The 27,224-nt window shown below is 40.9% G+C and overlaps 1 protein-coding gene across 3 annotated transcripts; it reads left to right on the top strand.

Moving 5' to 3' along the window:
• The first annotated feature begins 118 nt into the window (after positions 1-118).
• p4ha1a (prolyl 4-hydroxylase, alpha polypeptide I a) lies at positions 119-27,224 on the top strand. Of its 3 annotated transcripts, XM_063003204.1 has the most exons (16): positions 119-186; positions 3,796-3,883; positions 4,946-5,042; positions 5,578-5,729; positions 6,643-6,780; positions 8,033-8,284; positions 9,622-9,821; positions 10,173-10,349; positions 13,347-13,417; positions 14,204-14,269; positions 21,087-21,186; positions 21,287-21,340; positions 22,189-22,254; positions 22,421-22,489; positions 24,755-24,851; positions 26,064-27,224. In XM_063003204.1, exons 2-16 carry the CDS (start codon positions 3,796-3,798, stop codon positions 26,132-26,134), a joined length of 1,698 nt encoding a protein of 565 aa, XP_062859274.1. In that variant the 5' UTR covers positions 119-186; the 3' UTR covers positions 26,135-27,224. The 3 variants fall into 3 exon arrangements, with proteins under 3 accessions (XP_062859274.1, XP_062859272.1, XP_062859273.1); XM_063003202.1 differs by lacking the exon at positions 13,347-13,417 and having other exon boundaries at positions 14,199-14,269; XM_063003203.1 differs by lacking the exon at positions 14,204-14,269.

Here is a 27,224-nt window from a genome sequence, read left to right as displayed (position 1 = left end):
AGTAAAGTAGAATATTGATGTAGATGTGAATGCAGATGTAGATATGAATGTGAATGTAGAAGTACAGTAAAATACTGACCGCAGTGAACCAGCAGGGGGCGTCACTCCGTGTGTATTTACTCTATCAGTCCGGGTGAAACACTGTAAGAAGCTGCACCGCTCCGTACGAACATAACAGTGCTGAAGGTAAGAAGATTTTTTTTAATGTGTGAATGTAGCTACAATGTATCCACAGACCTGATGATCATGAAACTGATGATGCTTCTGATTCCTACTGCTAAAGATCTCCTGGTTTTTCAGTACAACTGCAAAAGATCTGAGAGGATCTAGAAATTTCTCCAGTCTGATCCACAGGGTTCGACCCTACTACTACTGCTCCTGCTTTTGGGGTTTTGGAGCTCCAGCCACATTTATTTTAGTTCTACAGTTTGATGGTGTTTGATGGTGTTTAGTCTAGTCTAGTCTAGCTTCTGCTGCTGGATCTGAGTATTTTCAGTCATGGTCCCGGTGCCCCGGAGCTCTGCTTCACAACTTTATAGTGTTTTAGTGAATTTGAATAACATGTTAAAGGATCCTAAGAGAATGAAGGTGATGTGATTGTGGTTCAGTAATGTAATAGAATGTGATATCAGGTTAAAGGAAGTGAATGGGAAGTACTTCCTACAGCAAAGGGGGGTTTGTGGTCAGATCTTTGTTTGTGCATGTTAATAAAGCCGGATTGACTGAAACAGGATTGAGTTAAGTTTTGGGATCAATAATGAGAGTATTTGTGTGTATGGTGAAGAGAATGTGAGCAGGACAGGAGGAGATCATACCGGTTTAGGAAGGTGGTGGTGGTTGTGGTGGGGGAGGACCGGGGACGTGGCAGTCAGACCCTCAATCGTCCTAGAACCGCGACGAGACCTAAAAGTAGCTCGACACAGGAACTGTTTTCCACTGGACGTTTTCCACTGACCAAATGTACCGACTTTAGAGCCCTGTAGGTTCCAGTTCAGGCCTGGAACGAAATGGTCGATTCATGAACCGTTCTTTTCCAACCGACTCAAGTAAATCAATTGAATCGGTTCACTAGGTAAACCGAATTCTAACCCAAACTCCTAGTTTAATAAATAAAATGTTTACTGTATTAATGTTGCTTTAAAACAAGTTTAACAACAATACACAACTTCACCTGCTAGAATTATTACAGAACCTGTAACAGGGTTCCACATGATCGATTCATGAATTGTTCTTTTCCAACCGACTCAAATGAAGCGCCATGACTCGGTTCACTAGTTCAACCGAATTCTAACCCAAACTCCTAGTTTAATAATTAGAATGTTTACTGAATTAATGATGCTTTAAAGCCATTTCAACAACAATACACAACTTCATTTGCTAGAATTATAACACAACATGTAACAAAGGGTTCCGACATGCTCGATTTATGAATCGTTCTTTTTCAAACCAACTCAAGTGAATCCGTTGAATCGGTTCACTAGTTCAACCGAATTCTAACCCAAACTCCTATTTAATAAATATAATGTTTGCTGAACTAATGATGCTTTAAAGCCATTTCAACAACATTACACAACTTCACCTGCTATAATTATAACAGAACCTGTAACAGAGGGTTCCACATGATCGATTCATGAATTGTTCTTTTCCAACCGATTCAAGTTAATCAGTTAAACCGGCTACTAGTTAAACCGAATGCTAACCCAAACTCCTAGTTCAATAAATAAAATGTTTACTGTATTAATATTGCTTTAAAACAAGTTAAACAACAATTCAAAACTTCACCTGCTAGAATTATAACAGAACCTGTAACAGAATCATAATGCAGAATGACTCATTGAATCAACATCATGGATGGCTTTTATTCATGAATTCATAACAATTCTAACCCATATATATATATATATATCACATCAACACATCCAAAAAGTACCAGTTTATCGTCAGTTGAGCAATAAATTGTTGAAGCTGAAAAACTTTTAGGTTCAACAAGCTGGCCGTGTTAAAAAATCTAATAAAGCAACAAAAATGAAATTAGTCTGTGATTATTAATCATTTTATTTTATGTGGACAGTTCCATCTGTACACAGGGTCTTAAAATGTAAAACACATAGATGTAATGTTTAACAATGTAATGTTTAATTAGTTAGATTTAGTTCATCTATAGGCTTTATGGTTCAATATGTGCCAGACTAAGACAACAAAATTCTACATCCAGAATTGATTATTGCAATAGCATCCTTTATGGTACATCTAACAAAATCCTAAAAAAACTTCAGTATATCCAGAATTCAGCTGCTCGCCTCCTTACTCATACTCGCTCCCGTGATCATATTACACCTGTTCTACAAAAACTTCATTGGCTTCCCGTTGCTCAACGCATTCAATTCAAAATTCTTCTATTCACTCACAAAGCTCTCCATAATCAGGCCCCATCCTACCTCACCGACCTGCTCCATCAGCACATTCCCTCCCGTAGCCTTCGCTCTTCTGAGGCTAACCTACTGTCCATACCCTCTAGGACCAAGCACCGGACCTGGGGTGACAGGGCCTTTTCCATAGCTGCTCCATCTTTATGGAATGCTCTCCCCAAACACCTACGAGATTGTCCTGACCTGTCCAAATTCAAGTCACTTCTCAAAACTCATCTATTCAGAGTGGCATTTAACTTGTAACAACACAAAATAAATGCTTTTATTTTTGCTATTCTTTTTAATAGTTTTTATACTTAGATCACGACAGAAATGTGAAGTCCTAGATCCTAAAACTTGTAAAGTTTTCAGTTTCCTGATTGCATGTAAATCTGTCCTGTTTCTGTCTAATTTTAAGAAATTGTTCTATATTTGTTGTTCTCTCTCATAATTTAGCTAATTTTTAATGAACTGTCTTATGCTGCTCTCTTTGTTTTTATCTTAATTATTCTTGATGTTGATGTACTATTTTGATTTTGTACTATGATTTGTATGGTGTATGTACGTATTTGTTTTGATTATTTGTCTTATGTAAAGCGTCTTTGAGTATCTTGAAAAGCGCTATATAAATAAAATGTATTATTATAAAGAAAAAAAACAATTACCAAGAACAATCACAGTTATTTAAGTTAATTGATGAATGATCTGTTGATGTGTTCATGCACCACATTATCAAACACAAGCTTATAATATAATATAAAATATAGACCAGAAAATAAAGAACATTATCAACAAGGCGAGTGTTAACAGCAGCTATTTGCGAATCCTGTATTAGGTGGTGTGGTCAAATCCCTTCAGGTTGCTACTTGATGGTGAGGTTGATAAGATTTGAGATAGACTGTTTGAACATGTTCTCACTAGCACCCAAAGATGCCGTTCAGACGAGTCAAAGGATCTGATCGCATTCCTGCTTTGTTGTAATAGAAAGCAAGGCTAACTACCCAAACCCAGTGGTGTGTTCAGACAGAGCCTGGTGTTTATTTGAACCCTACAGCTGATACATACAAGCTCAGGTTTTATATAATTTTATTGTATAATAATAGAATCATCATATACACTGACTGATAATGAATCTGTTGATACAGGAGAGTAAATGTTGTGGAACCTAATGATGACCATGCAACTTCTGGACTTTTGTTTTTTTCAGCATCTCCAAATCTGATCTTTGCTGAAGTTTTCTTTCTCCAGCACTGTGTGGAGACATCAGCTGTAGATTAAAATAAAAAAAGAAGCAAAGTACAACTGCACAGAGCTTAGCAGAATATAGATGAAGGTTTATGAGTGGTGGAGAGTATTTTTGTGTAAATGTGTGTGTTTCTGTGTGTAGATGGATATACGGAGTGTGTGCTGGGTGTTGCTGATCAGCTCTGTTTTCCAAGGCTGCTCGACCCACAATGACTTCTTTACCTCCATCGGTGAGTTACAATCTTTTACTAATATTCTGCTATAAATCGTTTACATTAGGGTGGAGGAATTGGAGATTTTTGGTCTCACAAGTTCATTTCAGCTTTATATAAATACATATTGAAACGAAATGACGTTCCTACAGGACCAGGGTGCAACACAGAACACAAGTCCAAATGAAAGCTACAATAAATACAAGGACCTAAAAAAGGGACATTTTCTAACCTAAAAAGTTAGGGGGACGGGAATAATAGACAAGTGTGGTGTTGTCCATTTCATGCTACTGAATGAATGTTAAGTAAGGAAAAGAATATACAAATTTTAATATATGAGTATTAAAATGCTCATATATTAAAACAGTATTTACCCAGAGCTGACATTTTGAACTAGTTTCGAATCTCAGCTCTGCCATCCGGCTGGGCTGGGCACCTACATGAACAACGTTTGGCTGTCGTACTTACAGGGTGGGAGCCGAATGGGACCTCAATAACTGATGCAATTACGACCTCTGCTGGCTGATTGATGGCGCCTGCACAGAGACGAGAGATAATGCGTTGATCAGGGTGTGGCTCTCCGTGCACAAGACTGATCGGCATATGAACTCGCATTATGCAGGTGAAAAGATGCAGTCGGCTACTGCTCACGTGTCGGAGGGGGCGTGTGTCAGTTCGCTCTCCTCAATCGGGACGGGGGTCAGCACCAGTAGAGAGGAAACGTAATGCAATTTGGTAAAAAATTGGATGCGCTAAAAAAATCGTGGGTTCCAAAAACAACTGGGTTTTGGACGTCATATAATGCTATTGACGCTGGCCCTAACCATGCCCTAAGCATATCTATTATGTATTCATACTTCTGGTGTAAATTTTCATTTTTCTCTCACAATACTGTTTCACATTTCATTTATTTGTAAATAGTGGCACTCGCAGTGGTTCGGTGGAGTCCTGGAGCCTCAGAAATTGCTTTGTAACTCTTTTCAGAGGGATATAAATGTTCTCCTTGGTAAAAACATGCAGCTGTATGCTTTTTTTTCAGTATGGTTCTGTGAGCGTACTCGTTCTGTGTCGTGTGTGCAGGTCAGATGACGGATCTGCTGTTCATGGAGAAAGACCTGGTGAAGTCTCTGAAAGATTATATTAAAGCAGAAGAGAAGAAACTGGAGCAGGTCAAACAGTAAGTGACTCTCTGAATGTTCGGAGGTGTAATATTCCAGATTTCCACCACAAAATCCAGAAGAATCATATATTAAGGAAGGTTGTTCATGATGAAGATCACAAAATGATCATCAGTTGTTATCACATCAACACATGGCAAAATATACCAGGTGATCAGGTCGGGAAATGCAGTCAGTCCAATCTGGAAATTCTTACAAATGAAATAAATGCTGATTTAATCATTTTAAGCATTAACAAGTAATTTAAAGGTTTAAATCTCTGGTTTTAACTTGTTGGCTGCAGCCCCCCATGGTTCATGGTGGTACTGTAGACGGGCAGTTAAATAATTTAAGAAACTGATCTTATTATGCTAGAATAAGCCAATGTTTTATTATATTTAAGGTGTTATGTTTTATTATATTGAATATTCAGGGCACTATAATGACTTTTGAATGATCAGACCAGTCGCAGTCTAATCTAAAGTTAGGAACCTCTGGTTTAAAGGGGTGAGTGATTACAGCACCAATGGTCATGTTTTCGTTTGTGTATTTCAGGTGGGCCGAGAAACTGGACTCATTAACAGCCATGGCTACACACGATCCCGAGGGTTTCCTCAGCCACCCGGTCAATGCTTTCAAACTGGTGAAGAGATTAAACACAGAGTGGGCCGAGCTGGAGGACCTGGTGCTTCGAGACGTGTCTGATGGTCAGTAGTACTGAGGCCGCTCTCATCTACAGTCAGTTTGCTGTTTTGCTGAATGATATGCTGTTCATCCCATCAGCACCTTCTGAAGAAAAAACTCCTACAAAGCTCTAGAATCTAAGCAGAGGTCATAACATGTTAAATATCACACCATGATTGGGGTCTGGGTTCAGGATTGGTTCTCTCAGGATCGCAAGACGTTTCTTATGAATTATCGACTGATTATTTGGTTTAGATTTTTTTTTTAATGCATTTTCACACTCAATTTTGTCTTCCGCTGCTGATAGATGCCAGATTGTATCCGAGGAGAGCACGTCACTGTACACGCCTCTTTCGACACGTGTACAGCCCTCCTCTTCTCGCCTCTGCATTCTGCACAGGCGTCTCTTCCGCCAATCATGGTCCTTACACAGCGTATGAAGACCCACCCACCCACACATAGTCCGGCCCCCACCCTGCAGATACGGTGGCCAATTAGTATCTGCTGCAGGCACCGCCAATTATGGCGTCCAGCCGACTGGTGGCAACACCAAGTTTCGAACCGGGGAGTTCAGAAGACAGATTGACTACGATAAATTGGGAGAAAATGCAAAAATAAAATACAAAAAATCTTGTGTAACCAGTAACTACCGTTCCTGTCATGAATGTAACCAAAATGTGTAAAACATGATGTTAAAATCCTAATAAATAAATAGTATATCACTACTATGTACTTGGTATGTACATTACACAATTTACCACTCACAGTTTATCATATGATGCTCCACATCGCCACCCAGAGGTCAAAAAATACATTAGCTTCCTTTAAAAAAATCACAATTGCTTTATCTCTGAGTAACACATACACAGTTAGAAGGTGAAACTCGTTCTGCAGACGATACTCAGATGATCTAAGTGACTGTTGGACTTCACACAGGTTTCATCTCCAACCTCACCATCCAGCGTCAGTACTTCCCCAGCGATGAAGATCAGAGCGGAGCAGGTAAAGCTCTGCTCAGACTGCAGGACACGTACCAGCTCGATACCAACACCATCTCCACTGGAGAACTTCTTGGTGAGTACCACTGTAAACTCAGTGGAGACAGAATGGGTTTAGACTGCATGATATATTTATAGTAAATTAACTGAAATACTGATACTGCATGTAATAACCCAGATATAAACAGTACAACCCATAATGCACCTCTCTGTATCTTTAACTATAGTGTCACTAGGTCAGTTTCTCTGCTTTTGCTTGTTCTGAAGGCCAATAATCTCCCTCGGGATAGATAAAGTATCTATCTGTCTGTCTGTCTGTATGTCTATCTATTTGTCTGTCTATCTGTCTGTATGTATGTCTATTTGTCTGTATGTCTATATATTTGTCTGTTTGTCTGTATGTCTATCTATCTGTCTATCTATCTGTCTGTCTGTCTGGCTGTATGTCTATCTGTCTGTCTGTCTATCAAGCTATCTGTCTGTCTATCTATCTGTCTGTCTGGCTGGCTGGCTGGCTGGATGTCTATCTATCTAAAGACAAGGCTTAAAGTAACAGCATTAATTAAATAAGGCTGTCTTCCAAACCACATACTATGGTACTAAACAAAGTGTCTAATTAGTGCACTACCAATAGTATAGTTACTATTTAGTGCATGTTATGCAGTTTGGGATGCAGCACCAAATCGCTGCTGTGTGCTGTGCAAACAATGTCCACCTGTTATAAACATGGATTCAAAGTGTGATGGGTTAAAAAGTAATTTTTCTTAGGTTATGACTGGCCTCAGAAGAAGACATTTATTATAGTCCTACAGTAGACAGATTAGATTGTGAGTCTTTGGTCATGAACAAGCTACAAGTTGGAGCAGTAAATTCTCCACCTCTGTAATCATTCAGCTGCCAATCATCTACTGAACATGCTAAATTCAGGCATATTGGTAATATTTACTCCAGCTTGAGCTGCCTGATCGTTGGTTTGGTACAGTGAGGCATCTGTGCTCAGGGTTGGTGGGCTTGAAGGGGCTGTAATGTTTTATAGTTAATATATGTACTTTTTTCATGAGGAATCAAACCATCTTAAAATGTTTTTGTTTTTTTTCTAACGTTGGTAAGTAATGATGGAATAAATTATGATAAAGCTTTCACCGAACTTTCCTGTTATATGGAAATAACATACCCGCCGTCATCTATAATTTCCCTATAACAGGACACACTTGAACCCAGGTTCTGTTGATGCACCCCGGCTATAAACCTTGATTACATGGTACCTTACCTAAGCTAAATAATGTATTATCCTGTAAAACGGTAAATGTGTGTGAACCCTCTGGTAGGTCTGAGTGCAGATATGGTGTATAAGAGCACTCTGAGCGTTGAGGACTGTTTCGAGTTGGGGAAGATCGCGTACTCCGAGACGGATTATTATCACACCGAACTCTGGATGGTTCAGGCTCTAAAGCAGATGGACGAGGGCGAGGAGTCTAGCGTCGAGTCCGCAAATGTCCTGGACTACCTCAGCTACTCTGTCTACCAGCAGGGGGAGCTAGAGAAAGCACTGGAGTACACCAAAAGCCTCCTGGCTCTGGGTAAGATCTGCCGTTCGTAATGAAATGATACTGAAATGAACTGTGGTGGAGGAATAAAGAGCCCTTACATTGATCTATTGTATGTACATTTACATTGGCAGTATTTAGCAGATGCTTTTATACAAAGCCACTTACAAATATGAGTAAAAATAATTCAAGCAAATGGTTAAGGGCCTTGCTCAGGGGCCCAACAGCTGCAATTTAGCAGTGGTAGGGCAACCTTCTGATTACTAGTCCAGTACCCTAACCACTGAGCTACCGCTGCCTGTTATTCCCCGCCACGGTGTCACTTGCTTTCATTCTTGCAGTATTTGATGGTGGAACACGATGATTTGTGATCTGTGATGATCTAATCCAGGTTTTTTACAAAAAAATGGGTCGCAAAAAGTGAAAAATAATAATAATTAAATAAACAGATTTTAACGGGCACATAAACACGAAATGTACACGAACGCCTCCTTGTGGAGGCTTTAATTTACATCTTGTAAACCACAGTGGGACCAGATTACCATCATTTTTATTAATTACAGTAAAAAACATGTCATGTAAAACCTGTAAATAAATATTAAAATTGGTGTACTGTACTACTGAGGAGAAATAAATTTACCTTGTGTGGTGGAGAAGATGTTCTTTTTTGCCGTGTTCATAAAGTGGGGACTCAGAGTTTCAATTATTCTGAGTCTGAAGCACTGCTGGTGGCTACTGGAGCAGTGCTGGTGCATAACTGAGCACTAAAACTTGCAAAAACTAAGCATGAAACAGAGTAAAAGGAGAGAACAAAGCGAGTCTCCCAACAAAGCAAAGCATCTCACTCATGTAAACAGAGAGGCTTGATCTAATCTGACCTTTTGATCTGTTAATGGCAAACTAAATGGAAAACTCAGACCACCAACAAACTCTGTGAAATACCCCCAAACATCAATGTTACACACACCAATACCACACCAGGGACGACGCATAGACCAAGTCATACACACACAGTGCAGAATCAGCCACACCAGAGTCCTGACACTGACACTGACACCTGAAAACCCCCTTAACATGTGAAACCTGCCTAACACCTATTACGATAAAACACATCCTGATCATGATAGAACTCCCCAAGTACACCAAGGAAAGACAACACGTACACATGCCTGATACCATAGAAAACTCTTACACAAGAAAACACAAGAACAGCCATAAAAATAAAATGTATAATATAAAATTGCCCTAAAATATAAAAAACAAGATAAAATAAACAGACAGAAACTTAATACCTATTTTGCCATTACATGAGACGTGTTAAACGCAAATAAATAAATAATTATGTTAATGTACACATTATTGCTGTATAGATCCAGAACATCAGAGAGCCAACGGGAACCTGAAGTACTTCGAGTACCAGCTGGCTAAGCAGCGGAGAGCCGAGGGGGAGCAGAGTGGTACAGACGAGGAGAAAAAGCACGAAGAGAAAAGGTCGGCAGACAGGAAGAAGGATTACCTTCCCGAGAGGAAGAAGTACGAGCAGCTCTGCAGAGGAGAAGGAATTCGACTGGTGAGAACAGATGGTTCTGAGTTCTGTGTGGAAAGTTCTTGTTCTTCTCCTTGGTCAGAAATACATAGACATCACACTTTTGGTATCCATCAGCAAGCTTCTTGTACAACTCTGGGTTGATCCACATATTCAAAGTCCACTTATTGTCCACTAATTTTAAAAAAAAAGGTCATGATTTTGTGAAGGCAAGTCCAAAACCAGGTCTAATGTGTATTGTGAGTTCTTCTGGAACATCCACAACAGATTTCATCAGAACAGCTTCAGACCATAATACTACCACCACCGTACTTTACAGCAGTAACAGTGTTGTTGGGTTTGAATCCTCACCATTGAACTATCTGTGCCACGCAGACCCCCCGCAGACAGAGCCGAATGTTCTGCCGTTACTTCGACAACAACAGACACCCGTATTACATCCTGGGCCCTGTCAAAATAGAGGACGAGTGGGACCGGCCCCGAATCACCCGCTTCCACGACGTCATCAATGAATGGGAGATGGAGAAGGTGAAGGAACTGGCCAAACCCAGGGTGAGTTCAACACCATCTATTTCAATGCTGTTGTTCATCTTCTACATTTCATTTTAGATTAGTCTTAAATACACAACATGGCCAAAAGTATGTGGACACATGAACAATAATGTACCATAATGTACAGTGTATCACAAAAGTAAGTACACCCCTCACATTTCTGCAGATATTTAAGTATATCTTTTCATGGGACAACACTGACAAAATGACACTTTGACACAATGAAAAGTAGTCTGTGTGCAGCTTATATAACAGTGTAAATTTATTCTTCCCTCAAAATAACTCAATATACAGCCATTAATGTCTAAACCACCGGCAACAAAAGTGAGTACACCCCTAAGAGACTACACCCCTAAATGTCCAAATTGAGCACTGCTTGTCATTTTCCCTCCAAAATGTCATGTGATTTGTTAGTGTTACTAGGTCTCAGGTGTGCATAGGGAGCAGGTGTGTTCAATTTAGTAGTACAGCTCTCACACTCTCTCATACTGGTCACTGAAAGTTCCAACATGGCACCTCATGGCAAAGAACTCTCTGAGGATCTTAAAAGATGAATTGTTGCGCTACATGAAGATGGCCAAGGCTACAAGAAGATTGCCAACACCCTGAAACTGAGCTGCAGCACAGTGGCCAAGATCATCCAGCGTTTTAAAAGAGCAGGGTCCACTCAGAACAGACCTCGCGTTGGTCGTCCAAAGAAGCTGAGTGCACGTGCTCAGCGTCACATCCAACTGCTGTCTTTGAAAGATAGGCGCAGGAGTGCTGTCAGCATTGCTGCAGAGATTGAAAAGGTGGGGGGTCAGCCTGTCAGTGCTCAGACCATACGCCGCACACTACATCAAATTGGTCTGCATGGCTGTCACCCCAGAAGGAAGCCTCTTCTGAAGTCTCTACACAAGAAAGCCCGCAAACAGTTTGCTGAAGACATGTCAACAAAGGACATGGATTACTGGAACCATGTCCTATGGTCTGATGAGACCAAGATTAATTTGTTTGGTTCAGATGGTCTCAAGCATGTGTGGCGGCAATCAGGTGAGGAGTACAAAGATAAGTGTGTCATGCCTACAGTCAAGCATGGTGGTGGGAATGCCATGGTCTGGGGCTGCATGGGTGCAGCAAGTGTTGGGGAGTTACATTTCATTGAGGGACACATGAACTCCAATATGTACTGTGAAATACTGAAGCAGAGCATGATCCCCTTCCTCCGAATACTGGGTCGCAGGGCAGTGTTCCAGCATGATAATGACCCCAAACACACCTCTAAGACGACCACTGCTTTATTGAAGAGGCTGAGGGTAAAGGTGATGGACTGGCCAAGCATGTCTCCAGACCTAAACCCAATAGAACATCTTTGGGGCATCCTCAAGTGGAAGGTGGAGGAGCGCAAAGTCTCGAATATCCGCCAGCTCCGTGATGTCGTCATGGAGGAGTGGAAAAGCATTCCAGTGGCAACCTGTGAAGCTCTGGTAAACTCCATGCCCAGGAGAGTTAAGGCAGTTCTGGGAAATAATGGTGGCCACACAAAATATTGACACTTCAGGAACTTTCACTAAGGGGTGTACTCACTTTTGTTGCCGGTGGTTTAGACATTAATGGCTGTATATTGAGTTATTTTGAGGGAAGAATAAATTTACACTGTTATATAAGCTGCACACAGACTACTTTTCATTGTGTCAAAGTGTCATTTTGTCAGTGTTGTCCCATGAAAAGATATACTTAAATATCTGCAGAAATGTGAGGGGTGTACTCACTTTTGTGATACACTGTATATGAGATTATGGTATGTTTTATTTTAAAGTAGAGGCCCTAATTTCCCAATTTTTTTTTTTTAATGCATTTTATAATGCTGGGCATTGATGTTGGGTATTAGATTTGGCTCATAGTCTGCATTCTAATTCATCCTGAAAGGGTTAAAAAGGGGTTGATGTCAGGTCTGTGTGCAGCACAGTTAAGTTCTTCCCATTTCTTCATAGACTTATAATGGTACAGTGGCATTTCCATGTTGAAACAGGACAAGGTACTCCCCAATTTGCTGAAGCATGAAGATTAATTCCTCTTTACTAGAATTAAGGAATCTGTAAAAAATCCACACAGTTAATTAATCCTTTATCAAACCTATTGTTGGTTTGTCCGAGCCAAATTATATTTCCAGAGATCAGGTTTCCACTGCTCCAATGATGGTGTTATTTACACCACTTGACATGGCGCATGTTGATCCTAAAATTAACTGCTGAAATTAACAAACCCAGTTAGTTATATGTCCACATACATTTGGTCAGGATAGGTGCTACAGCAGGTATCACATGCAGGTAAGAAGCATTTACATAGAAACTAATGGCAGCATCGTGTTGGTATTTAAGCTCCAGTCACTGTTAGCCGTGGTCACACCAGAAACCAGTAGATCTTCGCCTGAAATGGTTGTGTTGTGTGCCAATGTGGTTGTGTTAGCGGTTTAGTTGGACTTAGCATGCTGGCTATCAATCATCATGAATTTGGGAAATAATTTTGGTGTTTCAGCTTCATAAATGCAATTTAACACACACCAACGCCGAGATTCTCAGCTGTGCTACTGACTGGGCACCCTCTAGCGGGCACAATTGGCTAATGCCTGAAGCAGACAAAATTGGCTTCCGGTCTGCTGGTGGGGGGGGAAGACCGGACTAAGTGGTGGGATCATTAAAGTTTTGTAAGGACCTTGGTTGCCCAGAGATCCTGGCGTGACTTGGTCCAACCTTACATGCAGAGCCACCGAAGTATGGGAGAATAATAATGGATTAGTAAGACTGTGGGAGTGTGTGTCACCCTCCTTGGACGCTACCAGGGTCCCCAGCAGCAGATTGGCTACGCTAAATTGGGTCCATTGAGTCCATGAACCTGGTGTGACCGCAGCTTTAGCGTCTTTAATGTCAAGCTTTGAGAGAGTTTCGGGAACCTGAACCCGTGCAGATGATTAGCTCGGTGTGTAACTCGTCTCCTCTCGGCCGGTTGGATCCACAGCTGCGCCGAGCCACCATTTCCAACCCCATCACTGGTGTACTGGAGACCGCCCACTATCGTATCAGCAAGAGGTAAGAAGGCAGAAAGGTTGTGCCCAGGTTTCTAGCCATTCCACCCGCCGAATTCTAACACCTGCAGGGGGCGCTTTACATCTCCGTACATGTGAAATATACATCTGTACTTATACATCATTTGCATTGCATTTGCATTTTCAGCATTTAGTGGCCACTTTTATCCGATATATTGACAGTATAATGTCTAAGCAATTGAGGGTTAAGGGCCTTGCTTAAGGGGCCAACAGTGGCAACCTGGCAGTGGTGGGGCTTGAACCAGCGACCTTTCCATTACTAGTGCAGTACCTTAACCACTAGGCTACAACTGTCCTAAATTATGTTTACATTTTATGCATTTTTGCTTTTATCCAAAGTGCATTACAACTGTGGCTGTAGACAATCCAAGCAGTTGAGGCTTAAGGGCCTTGCTCAAGGGCCCAACAATGGCAGTCCAGCTGAGGGCACAAGAGTCCAGTCTTGCATGTGGTGTGTACGCCTATTAGACAGCTGCACCAAGGCGTGTACTCGTTGTTGCTGATCATGGTAAGGCTGCAGTGGCAGCTGTTTTAACCCCTGGGAAGATCAGGATTAACCCTGTTTGGCTCATTTATCCATCAGAATCATAGGAAGAATCTTAGATATGAGCTGTTGAACTTGCGCCCCCTGCAGGTATAATTTTGAGGACACTGATTGCGTTAAGGAAACTTAAGCATGTAATAGCGGCCAGTGACTCTCTCTCTCTCTCTTTTTTTCTCTCTTTCTGTTTCCTTCTCTGTCTTTCCTTGTACCTTCTTATTAGCTCAGGCGTGCTACCGTGCATGATCCCCAAACTGGGGAGCTCACCACTGCCCAATACAGAGTCTCCAAAAGGTAAGGGCTCATGGGTGGAGTGTAGAAGGTGCGTTGGTATAAGGTGGTTCTGTTTACTTGGAACGCTCTTCAGCTTCTCCAAGAATATTGTCCTTCAAGCTTGGCATTTTTTTTCATTTATGTTTTGATGTAACATCCTCAAACCTCTGGAAAACCCAAATATACTAATGTTGCCCACAGTGAAATTCAGTAGTAAACACACTTGGAACGTTTAGAGTTAGACAGGTGACTTTAATAGATCGATCCACTTAGTACAAGCTCCATATTCAGATTCAACCCCAAATTTAAGTGCTTCGTACTCGCTACTAATAATGAGCACCAGAATCTTTTAATAGTGTTTCTAACATCAGTCACCTTTGTTGGGGACTAATCATGAACTCATAAAGTCTCAAAACTAAAGGAGAGAAACATAAACAACCTTTGATATGCAGATGACACAACACTCAGCATATATATACAGTATATACAGGTTCTTCTAAAAAAATTAGCATATTGTGATAAAGTTCATTATTTTCCATAATGTAATGATAAAAATTAAACTTTCATATATTTTAGATTCATTGCACACCAACTGAAATATTTCAGGTCTTTTATTGTTTTAATACTGATGATTTTGGCATACAGCTCATGAAAACCCAAAATTCCTATCTCAAAAAATTAGCATATTTCATCCGACCAATAAAAGAAAAGTGTTTTTAATACAAAAAAAGTCAACCTTCAAATAATTATGTTCAGTTATGCACTCAATACTTGGTCGGGAATCCTTTTGCAGAAATGACTGCTTCAATGCGGCGTGGCATGGAGGCAATCAGCCTGTGGCACTGCTGAGGTGTTATGGAGGCCCAGGATGCTTCGATAGCGGCCTTAAGCTCATCCAGAGTGTTGGGTCTTGTGTCTCTCAACTTTCTCTTCACAATATCCCACAGATTCTCTATGGGGTTCAGGTCAGGAGAGTTGGCAGGCCAATTGAGCACAGTAATACCATGGTCAGTAAACCATTCACCAGTGGTTTTGGCACTGTGAGCAGGTGCCAGGTCGTGCTGAAAAATGAAATCTTCATCTCCATAAAGCTTTTCAGCAGATGGAAGCATGAAGTGCTCCAAAATCTCCTGATAGCTAGCTGCATTGACCCTGCCCTTGATAAAACACAGTGGACCAACACCAGCAGCTGACATGGCACCCCAGACCATCACTGACTGTGGGTACTTGACACTGGACTTCAGGCATTTTGGCATTTCCTTCTCCCCAGTCTTCCTCCAGACTCTGGCACCTTGATTTCCGAATGACATGCAAAATTTGCTTTCATCCGAAAACAGTACTTTGGACCACTGAGCAACAGTCCAGTGCTGCTGTTTCTGGTTCAAAAGTGGCTTGACCTGGGGAATGCGGCACCTGTAGCCCATTTCCTGCACACGCCTGTGCACGGTGGCTCTGGATGTTTCTACTCCAGACTCAGTCCACTGCTTCCGCAGGTCCCCCAAGGTCTGGAATCGGCCCTTCTCCACAATCTTCCTCAGGGTCCGGTCACCTCTTCTCGTTGTGCAGCGTTTTCTGCCACACTTTTTCCTTCCCACAGACTTCCCACTGAGGTGCCTTGATACAGCACTCTGGGAACAGCCTATTCGTTCAGAAATTTCTTTCTGTGTCTTACCCTCTTGCTTGAGGGTGTCAATGATGGCCTTCTGGACAGCAGTCAGGTCGGCAGTCTTACCCATGATTGCAGTTTTGAGTAATGAACCAGGCTGGGAGTTTTTAAAAGCCTCAGGAATCTTTTGCAGGTGTTTAGAGTTAATTCGTTGATTCAGATGATTAGGTTAATAGCTCGTTTAGAGAACCTTTTCATGATATGCTAATTTTTTGAGATAGGAATTTTGGGTTTTCATGAGCTGTATGCCAAAATCATCTAAAAAAATGAATCTAAAATATATGAAAGTTTAATTTTTATCATTACATTATGGAAAATAATGAACTTTATCACAATATGCTAATTTTTTGAGAAGGACCTGTATATACAGTATATATATATATATATATACTCACAAAAGTGAGTACACCCCTCACATTTCTGCAAATATTTCATTATATCTTTTCATGGGACAACACTATAGACATGAAACTTGGATATAACTTAGAGTAGTCAGTGTACAGCTTGTATAGCAGTGTAGATTTACTGTCTTCTGAAAATAACTCAACACACAGCCATTAATGTCTAAATAGCTGGCAACATAAGTGAGTACACCCCACAGTGAACATGTCCAAATTGTGCCCAAATGTGTCGTTGTCCCTCCCTGGTGTCATGTGTCAAGGTCCCAGGTGTAAATGGGGAGCAGGGCTGTTAAATTTGGTGTTTTGGGTACAATTCTCTCATACTGGCCACTGGATATTCAACATGGCACCTCATGGCAAAGAACTCTCTGAGGATGTGAGAAATAGAATTGTTGCTCTCCACAAAGATGGCCTGGGCTATAAGAAGATTGCTAACACCCTGAAACTGAGCTACAGCATGGTGGCCAAGGTCATACAGCGGTTTTCCAGGACAGGTTCCACTCGGAACAGGCTTCGCCAGGGTCGACCAAAGAAGTTGAGTCCACGTGTTTGGCGTCATATCCAGAGGTTGGCTTTAAAAAATAGACACATGAGTGCTGCCAGCATTGCTGCAGAGGTTGAAGACGTGGGAGGTCAGCCTGTCAGTGCTCAGACCATACGCCGCACACTGCATCAACTCGGTCTGCATGGTCGTCATCCCAGAAGGAAGCTGACGCACAAGAAAGCCCGCAAACAGTTTGCTGAAGACAAGCAGTCCAAGAACATGGATTACTGGAATGCCCTGTGGTCTGACGAGACCAAGATAAACTTGTTTGGCTCAGATGGTGTCCAGCATGTGTGGCGGCGCCCTGGTGAGAAGTACCAAGACAACTGTATCTTGCCTACAGTCAAGCATGGTGGTGGTAGCATCATGGTCTTGGGCTGCATGAGTGTTGCTGGCACTGGGGAGCTGCAGTTCATTGAGGGAAACATGAATTCCAACATGTACTGTGACATTCTGAAACAGAGCATGATCCCCTCCCTTCGAAAACTGGGCCTCATGGCAGTTTTCCAACAGGATAACGACCCCAAACACAACCTCCAAGATGACAACTGCCTTGCTGAGGAAGCTGAAGGTAAAGGTGATGGACTAAACCCAATTGAGCACCTGTGGCGCATCCTCAAGTGGAAGGTGGAGGAGTTCAAGGTGTCTAACATCCACCAGCTCCGTGATGTCATCATGGAGGAGTGGAAGAGGATTCCAGTAGCAACCTGTGCAGCTCTGGTGAATTCCATGCCCAGGAGGGTTAAGGCAGTGCTGGATAATAATGGTGGTCACACAAAATATTGACACTTTGGGCACAATTTGGACATGTTCACTGTGGGGTGTACTCACTTATGTTGCCAGCCATTTAGACATTAATGGCTGTGTGTTGAGTTATTTTCAGAAGACAGTAAATCTACACTGCTATACAAGTTGTACACTGACTACTCTAAGTTATATCCAAGTTTTATTTCTATAGTGTTGTCCCATGAAAAGATATAATGAAATATTTGCAGAAATGTGAGGGGTGTACTCACTTTTGTGATACACTGTATATGTGTATATATATATATATATATATATATATATATATATATATATATATATATATATATATATACAGTGTATCACAAAAGTGAATACACCCCTCACATTTCTGCAAATGTTTTATTATATCTTTTCATGGGACAACACTATAGAAATAAAACTTGGATATAACTTAGAGTAGTCAGTGTACAGCTTGTATAGCAGTGTAGATTTACTGTCTTCTGAAAATAACTCAACACACAGCCATTAATGTCTAAATGGCTGGCAACATAAGTGAGTACACCCCACAGTGAACATGTCCAAATTGTGCTTGAAGTGTCAATATTTTGTGTGACCACCATTATTATCCAGCACTGCCTTAACCCTCCTGGGCATGGAATTCACCAGAGCTGCACAGGTTGCTACTGGAATCCTCTTCCACTCCTCCATGATGACATCACGGAGCTGGTGGATGTTAGACACCTTGAACTCCTCCACCTTCCACTTGAGGATGCGCCACAGGTGCTCAATTGGGTTTAGTCCATCACCTTTACCTTCAGCTTCCTCAGCAAGGCAGTTGTCATCTTGGAGGTGTGTTTGGGGTCGTTATCCTGTTGGAAAACTGCCATGAGGCCCAGTTTTCGAAGGGAGGGGATCATGCTCTGTTTCAGAATGTCACAGTACATGTTGGAATTCATGTTTCCCTCAATGAACCGCAGCTCCCCAGTGCAAGCAACACTCATGCAGCCCAAGACCATGATGCTACCACCACCATGCTTGACTGTAGGCAAGATACAGTTGTCTTGGTACTTCTCACCAGGGCGCCGCAACACATGCTGGACACCATCTGAGCCAAACAAGTTTATCTTGGTCTCGTCAGACCACAGGGCATTCCAGTAATCCATGTTCTTGGACTGCTTGTCTTCAGCAAACTGTTTGCGGGCTTTCTTGTGCGTCAGCTTCCTTCTGGGATGACGACCATGCAGACCGAGTTGATGCAGTGTGCGGCGTATGGTCTGAGCACTGACAGGCTGACCTCCCACATCTGCAACCTCTGCAGCAATGCTGGCAGCACTCATGTGTCTATTTTTTAAAGCCAACCTCTGGATATGACGCCGAACACGTGGACTCAACTTCTTTGGTCGACCCTGGCGAAGCCTGTTCCGAGTGGAACCTGTCCTGGAAAACCGCTGTATGACCTTGGCCACCATGCTGTAGCTCAGTTTCAGGGTGTTAGCAATCTTCTTATAGCCCAGGCCATCTTTGTGGAGAGCAACAATTCTATTTCTCACATCCTCAGAGAGTTCTTTGCCATGAGGTGCCATGTTGAATATCCAGTGGCCAGTATGAGAGAATTGTACCCAAAACACCAAATTTAACAGCCCTGCTCCCCATTTACACCTGGGACCTTGACACATGACACCAGGGAGGGACAACGACACATTTGGGCACAATTTGGACATGTTCACTGTGGGGTGTACTCACTTATGTTGCCAGCTATTTAGACATTAATGGCTGTGTGTTGAGTTATTTTCAGAAGACAGTAAATCTACACTGCTATACAAGCTGTACACTGACTACTCTAAGTTATATCCAAGTTACATATCTATAGTGTTGTCCCATAAAAAGATATAATGAAATATTTGAAGAAATGTGAGGGGTGTACTCACTTTTGTGATACACTGTATATATATATATATATATATATATATATATATATATATATATATATATATATATATTTGTTCAAGCATTTTCTCCAATTACCCAATTGCATTACGCTTGTTCTCTACTGATGAGAATATACAGCAGAGGTCGTAATTGCATCAGTTATGAGTTCCCTATCCAGCTTCCATGCATGAACAACAGCCAATCGTTTATGTAGCCGCCCAGCCGGATGGCAGAGCTGAGTTTCGAACCAACGAGTTCGAAATGTCAGCTCTGGTGTGCTTGCGTGTTTTTTTAAAGCGCCCATAAAGAAAGTTAAAGAACAAAATGGGAAAAATGAGACTTCAGCTCAGTATGAAAAAGACAAAAGTCGTAAGAACAGAAAAGATCCATAACTTAATTCTTGATTGACAAGATGTGAACGTGGTGGACAGCTTTTAACTTCTTGGCTCAATTATTAGCAGCACATGATCCAGCAGTCAGGAACTACCACACAGATGAAGCTCTTAGCAGAACAAGAAGACTGGAAGAGATCCAAACAAAGATAGGAGCTGTCCAGAACTCAGATTATCTTCTTTGTGGATCTTTATGGATGTGAAAGCTAACCAGGAAGATGACCAATGACTTTGAACACTGGAGCTGGTGAAGACCTTTGAGAGACACTTGGACAGTAAAGACAAACAGATGAGTCCTCAACCAAATCAAACCCAGATAAGCAAACTGAATGTCTTTTTTATTCTGGACACATTATGACAAGAACCAATGTATTGGAAAAGACATTTATACTCAGAAGAGCTGAAGGTAAAAGAGGAAGAGAATGGCCAGCAACAAGATGGATGGAGAAGTTAGATGTTCATTGTGAATTTGCTGAAACTAAAGCATGATGTCAGAGATCACTCTGTGTTTGTGTTATTTATGTTTTGTTAGTCACGTTAGTATTTATTGGTGAAATGTCTTTTTATTTCTATTAACCAGTTTCTACAAACTCTGCTCATTACTAATTTGTGCCCCCTGTGCAGTGCCAGCTCTGTGCCAGCCATAATTCTGTTTATCTCCTCACAGATCGACGTTCATACTGAGTGTGTTTACATGCGCACAATCTGATCAGCAGCTTAACTGTCAGTAATTGGCTACATGTAATACTTATGTTTCATTTCCAGGAGTGAGGTTGTAGTGTCACTGTGGCTTGTAGAACCGTGTGATGCTGATAACGTCACATACTTTCATCATTTCATTGTAAATAAGATACCGTTCACGTTCATTCAATCGGTTTGTTATTATTTGATCACTGCAGTACCTCACACAATTGCTGCATCCCAAACCACATACAGCTGCAGTAAATAAGCTCCCACATTACTACACTACCAACAGCAGAATATTCCATATCTTAGTGTGGGTTTGTAACACAGCCGAGCACTAAATAGTTCAGCTTCTGGTTTCAACCCCAGGTTCCATCCAGATAACATCAGATATCAGATCATGATTGGATTATCGTGACATGTAAACACACTTGGTGTGATTTAGAGTGAATCTGATTGGTCGTTGTGCTTGCAGCGCTTGGTTAGCAGCGTATGAACATCCAGTGGTGGATCGGATTAACCAGAGGATTGAAGATCTTACTGGTCTGGATGTTTCTACAGCTGAGGAGCTACAGGTGAAACATTTCTCACTGTTCGAAAAAATGCTGGAACCTTAATGTGATCTTTATATTTATAAATAAATGTGGGTTTTTTTGGGTTTTTGTTTCTGTGCAGGTGTCTAATTATGGAGTAGGAGGGCAGTACGAGCCACACTTTGATTTTGGGCGGGTAATTGTATTTCCTTCTATGTACAAATTTGTCATTTCTAATGAAATCATTTCACTTACTAATGAACAAACATTTATATTTAAAATGTACTTTTTAAATGTAAAAATTTTTTTTTTAAATGTCATTATTAGTGATTAATATCATGAATGATACTTATTATTATTAATGTTTATTATTAATAATAATGATTTATTAATGATTATTATTAATACTATTACCTCATTAATATAATTAATTACTATTATTAACATTATTATTGTTGTTGTTTTTATATAATTATTATTAATGATGATGATTCTTGTTATTAATGATTATTGTTAGTATTTTTTTTATTTTTAAATTTTTTTTTTTTTTTGTATTATTATTATTATTATTATTACATCCACCTGACACATCGTGCATTCAATTTTCATCAACCTCCTTATCCTGATCAGGGTCGTGGCGGGCCCGGTTCCACTCAGAAACACTGGGTGAAAGGCAGGAAAACCCTGTACAGTGCGCCAATCTATCACAGAACTTTGTCCACCCCCTTTCTCCTCAGACATAGCCGATCATGTCTGTGTAGATGCCCGGCCGGCTGATAGCACCACTGGGGATTCGAACCCTGGATCCCAGAGCATAATAGCACCCTGATGCATTTCATATTGATGCGAAACTTAATGAAATAATTTTATTACTGAAATATAAATATCTAAATTTAATGCTCATGAATTTTAAAATGAGTTTGATTTCTGATTGGTTTGATCTGATTGTTTTTTTTTTTTCGGTTGAGCATTAATCTGATAAAAAATAATTAGATTCTTTAAGTAAATACTCCATAATTAACTAATCTTTATTCTCTCTGACAGAAAGATGAGCCAGATGCCTTTAAGGAGCTCGGTACGGGCAACCGTATCGCCACATGGCTCTTTTACGTAAGTAATCCTAACACTGAGCAGTTTTGATTAAACTTCTGTGATGCTGGAGCCTATATAATCAGAAATCTATTGGAAATTGTTCTATTTTCTGGTATTAGGAGTGCAGAACAGCTCTAGAAATGGATTATGTACCTGTAACTGGTTTTCTGTCTCTGTGTTGTAGATGAGTGATGTGAGGGCAGGGGGCGCTACAGTATTCCCAGAAGTAGGAGCTGCAGTAAAGCCTATGAAGGTACAGCATTAATAAACACAGTGATTTTACCTTTACAGCTTTAAATAATTATTCTCACCTTCCTTCTCCCCATCTGTGTTTTACAATGAATGCACAAATGAATAACTAGTGTCTATAAACTAAACACTGTCTAGAGCAGTGGTTCTCAAACTTTTTAGACCAAGTACCACCCATTATCAAACCAAAACTTCCAAGTACCACCTATGTTTCTCATCTCAGAACCACATATGGCACACATTAATTAGGTGTGTGTGTGTATATATATTAGTGATGGGAATTATGGCTTCTTGAAGGGAGTCGGATCTTTTGGCTCGGTTCCTTTTAAAGAGCCGTTCAAAAAAATGGCTCTTCGTTCTTCGGGAGGCGCTACTGGGTAAACTATAAGACACCCCCGATATTAATATAAAATTTTGCTACTTTGCCTTAAATGTAGGCATAATTCAAATAACACTTACATGAGAAAAAAAGATTTATTTTAAAAGGAATAAAACTACAGAGAAGAGACAGACTGTGGTTACACTGCATTAAGTTTCAGAAAAATCCTCTCTTGTATTTAACACAATTAAACAAGTTTATAGTTTATTTCTCAATTATTTGTCATTATACTACTAGCTCTCTGTGTGTGTGTGTGTGTGTGTCCCGCTTGCTCTCCGCGATACTGAAAGTGATTTCGGATTTGAATTTCGACAATAAACAGCTCTTATTACGAGTTATTATTAATTCCCTCTACTGATGCGAAGCAGAATGGGTGGATAACAGCCGATAAGAACTGCTCAGAAATAAAAGACTCGGTTCCTTTCGTTCATTTCAAAGATCCGTTCAATAGAATCGGATCGTTCGCGAACGACTCATCACTAGTATATATGCAGTTACCACTGACCATTTCAGTGAGTGCGCCTGTTTAGCGGAGTAGCCTTGTGATGTCAGGAATGAGATCAGTGAACTTCAAATGCAGATCTGTCTCTGATAAAAGTGAGAGACCTACTGATAACTTTACTGATAACTTTACTGATAACGTTTCAGAAATTCGGAGATGGAAACCGCGAACGTGAAGTATAGACGTAATGAAGTACGATGGCTGCGTAGCCCAGAATATTTTTAAAAACACATTAGTTTTAATACAATTTGTTTTCATTAAACTGATTTTATTAAAACAGAATTATAAGAACTTTGAAACAGATTTTATTAGTAATTTACACAATTTGTTTCATATGATTTTTTTTTTATTCATAATTATTAAATTATTTATTTTTTCGGTGCATGTAATTACTTTTCCGAGATTATCTGGCGTACCACCTCGTGCTGCTTCACGTACCACCAGTGGTACGCGTACCACAGTTTGAGAACCACTGGTCTAGATCCATTAATGATCACTTAGCCAGTGTTTCTCACATCCTGCAAAACGTCTAAAAGAAAAAATCCAATATTTTGGATTTTTTCCAAGGCAATATTGCTTATCACTGCTAATCATGGTTTAATACATTTATTAAGCCCCACCTCCTATTGGCTGCATATATATCTGGACCTGTCAGCGACTCAAAATCATGTAGTGTGAAAGGTGTTGCGATCAGGTTGTAATTGTTATGAACAAAAGATACAGAAGGGAAACCCGGGGGAGGAGTGTAAATACAGTATGTGGAACAGGAACATAATATAGTATGTATCAGAATACATCGGCACACACACAAGCTTTACAGTATTTGTGATTTATCTTCCACGCCAAACCATAATACCAACGTTGCACTGCAAATATCTTTATTAGACTTCCAACTCTCTCTCTGCAGAACAGAGCCCAATCCATCCAGATTCATTTATTTTTCCTACTTGTTTTTACGCTATACATCAGCGCTCAAACAACTTTGATTGCTTCTTGCTGGCGTGCATTTTTGGACATGGCATCACTAAACCCCCTGTCACTTTTCGCGTGTTTTCATGACAAAACGTAGTTTGTAGGACCAGACAGACTCATCTGAGATTCCTCATGATGGTAGATGGTGTAGTGTGTGATCAGTCCTATTGCTGCTCAGTCGTGTAGTATAAAAACCACAACGACTTAAAAGACTCCCGGTTACAAGAGATCGAGTCATGTAGTGTAAACTGTACAGCGATCTGAACAACTTAAGTGTATAAGACCTAGTGGGGTGACACCCCAAGTCCCCCAAATGGACTACACGCCCATGGAACAAATAAAAAATTAAATAAATGATACTGTTTGTGATGGTGTACTAAGTTCCTATTGGTGGTGTGTTCTTTTTTGTTCCACAGGGTACAGCAGTATTTTGGTATAATCTCTTCCCCAGTGGAGAAGGTGACTACAGAACACGCCATGCTGCCTGCCCAGTACTGCTGGGTAACAAGTGGGGTAAGTGACCCAGACATCTAAAGAGCGTTTGCCCCCAGTGCACAAGAAATGACAGATAATACCTTGTTACCATATTTGAATAAAACATGAAGATAAATGATAAAGTGCATAGATGGTCCACCTCATGGACAATAAAGAACTTGCCAAAATGTAAATGTTTGGACAGAAGCGATTGGCGTCAGAATATCCACCAGTGAAGCCGCTCAGGTGGCGCAGCGGTAAAAAGACACGCTGCAACCAGGGCTGGATTCTGAGTACGTGGTATCGAATCCAGCTCTGCTTCACCAGTTCGAAGCCGAGTGGCTGTATGGGCAACGATTGGCCGGTTGCTCAGTTGGGGGGGTGGGACAAAGAACAAATAATTGTGCACCTGCACAAGAGATGAGGAAGGGTGCCCTTAGGGTGTGTCTCTCCGCATGCAACGCTAGGTGGCGCCAAACTCATCAATGTGTGGGTGGCAAAAATGCATCTGGCTGCTGCCCATGTTTCGGAGGGGATATGGGTTAGCTTCGATCTCCTCGGTCAGGGCAGGGTTCGGCATAGACAGAGAGGAAGTACGATGCAAATTGAACAATTGGATGCGCTAAAGGGGGAGAAAAAGGGGAAGGAAAAAGAAGAAGAATATCCACCAGTGAATAATACAACAGCTGATAAACAGTTATTCACCCTCTACAGCACATAATATCAGGCTAAGGCGGTCCTTTGTCCACAGAGCCATTAGGTTGTGGTGTCTGGCTGCAGCTAAAGACTAAGGGTCCTATACGTAGCCATATGTGTATGTAGATGTATTTGTGTGTATGTAGATGTATTTGTGTGTATGTACAGTATATGCAGATATGAATATATGGCTTTATTGGACCAACTTATTGTGCAGTGCTTGTTACATGCCACTTTACTATTTAATAATTGAATTACTATTTTAGTCTTACTTTATACTGAAACTTCACCCCTGCACATTTATTCATTCATTGCTTATAACTACTACACTGTAGAGACTTGTGTGTGTGACAGTATCTATGTACAGTATTTGTCTTGTCTGTTTGGGTTTTGTATTTGTACTGTTAATTCTTTGTTGTATTATGCCACTGGGGCTTTAATTCCCTTGGGGATCAATGAAGTATCTATCTGTCTATCTATCTACTCAGTAAAATCTCAACACAGCGTTCGCAGGATTTTCAGTCTGTCATTGAACTTGCTGTGTTTCTCCTGCAGTTTCAAACAAGTGGATCCATGAGCGAGGACAGGAGTTTAGAAGACCCTGCGGTCAGAACCAGACTGATTGAGCACTCCTGCCCTGGCATGCGCACTCTCTATGAGCTGTAGCCCTCAGCACCACCACCATGTTCACCTTCAACAAGGACCTCTGTGTGTGTGTGTGTGTGCACACTGATGCCGTTAGTGCCTTTTGTAATGATATAAACAGCTGCAGAGAAGAAATCTACACCTCATAACACTCCACATCTCCTAAATATAACCACCATAGTCATAATTATTGGACATCATCACAACCAGGTCATTCAGCTTTTAAATCCTACACAACTTTAGCTACCAAGCATGAACCTGCTCCAGATAAACCCAATTGTTCGCACAGCACAGTTAGCTTTTCTACATCAGTAGTTCCCAAAGTATTCGTCGTCATGGCTTGTCTTGACTTAATTTCCCTGTTCGTGGAACAGACGTGAGTAGAACTCAGATTTTCTGATCACTCTGGGGCTACACTGCACCCACACTACAGCCTGTGCCAATGTGTTTTGTGATCAGCAATAGATTATGCTGTTAGACCTGCAATGAAATGTCATGACCTTCTACTGATGCCAGGAACCAGAACCTTTAGTCCTGGAACTGGTACAAAACTGGTGTGTTTTTGGTACATAACTGGTACAGTTGGTGCTGGACTCCCAATAGTTAAAGTAGTTTATTCAGTGGGGAAAAAAAATCTGGCTGGTATAAGGATGGCACTCTGCCCGCTTTGGCACAGTAAGTTAGTGGGCAACATTACCCCACCTCCTTTGTGTTACACCCCTCTGTGTCCCCTCTGTTATTCGTCTCTGTCCACCAGTCCCTAGCACAGCCTGGCACACGCCCACCGCCCATCACCCTCTACCCAGCCCGTTTTGATTCTGGGACATTGTGTGGAGGTCGTTCACACGGCCAAACAAATAAATCTGGTGGGTATTAATACTGAAGGTGCACCTTACCTTCTGAACCTTCCTCTCAGTATCAGAAATGAATAAATATTCACTGTTTTGCCAGCCAGCGTGAGAACATGCAAAACTATCAGATTTATCTGATTATAAAAATTATGGTGGTGTATTTTCTAAATGAGAATGTTGTTTTCTACAGAATTATTAAAATTAAAACCTTTGTTCTATG

This window comes from Trichomycterus rosablanca, chromosome 10 (assembly GCF_030014385.1).
Source record: "Trichomycterus rosablanca isolate fTriRos1 chromosome 10, fTriRos1.hap1, whole genome shotgun sequence".
Taxonomy (NCBI): Eukaryota; Metazoa; Chordata; class Actinopteri; order Siluriformes; family Trichomycteridae; genus Trichomycterus; species Trichomycterus rosablanca.
The sequence above is the reverse complement of the archived record's forward strand: the minus strand, read 5'-3'. Positions and strand labels throughout refer to the sequence as shown.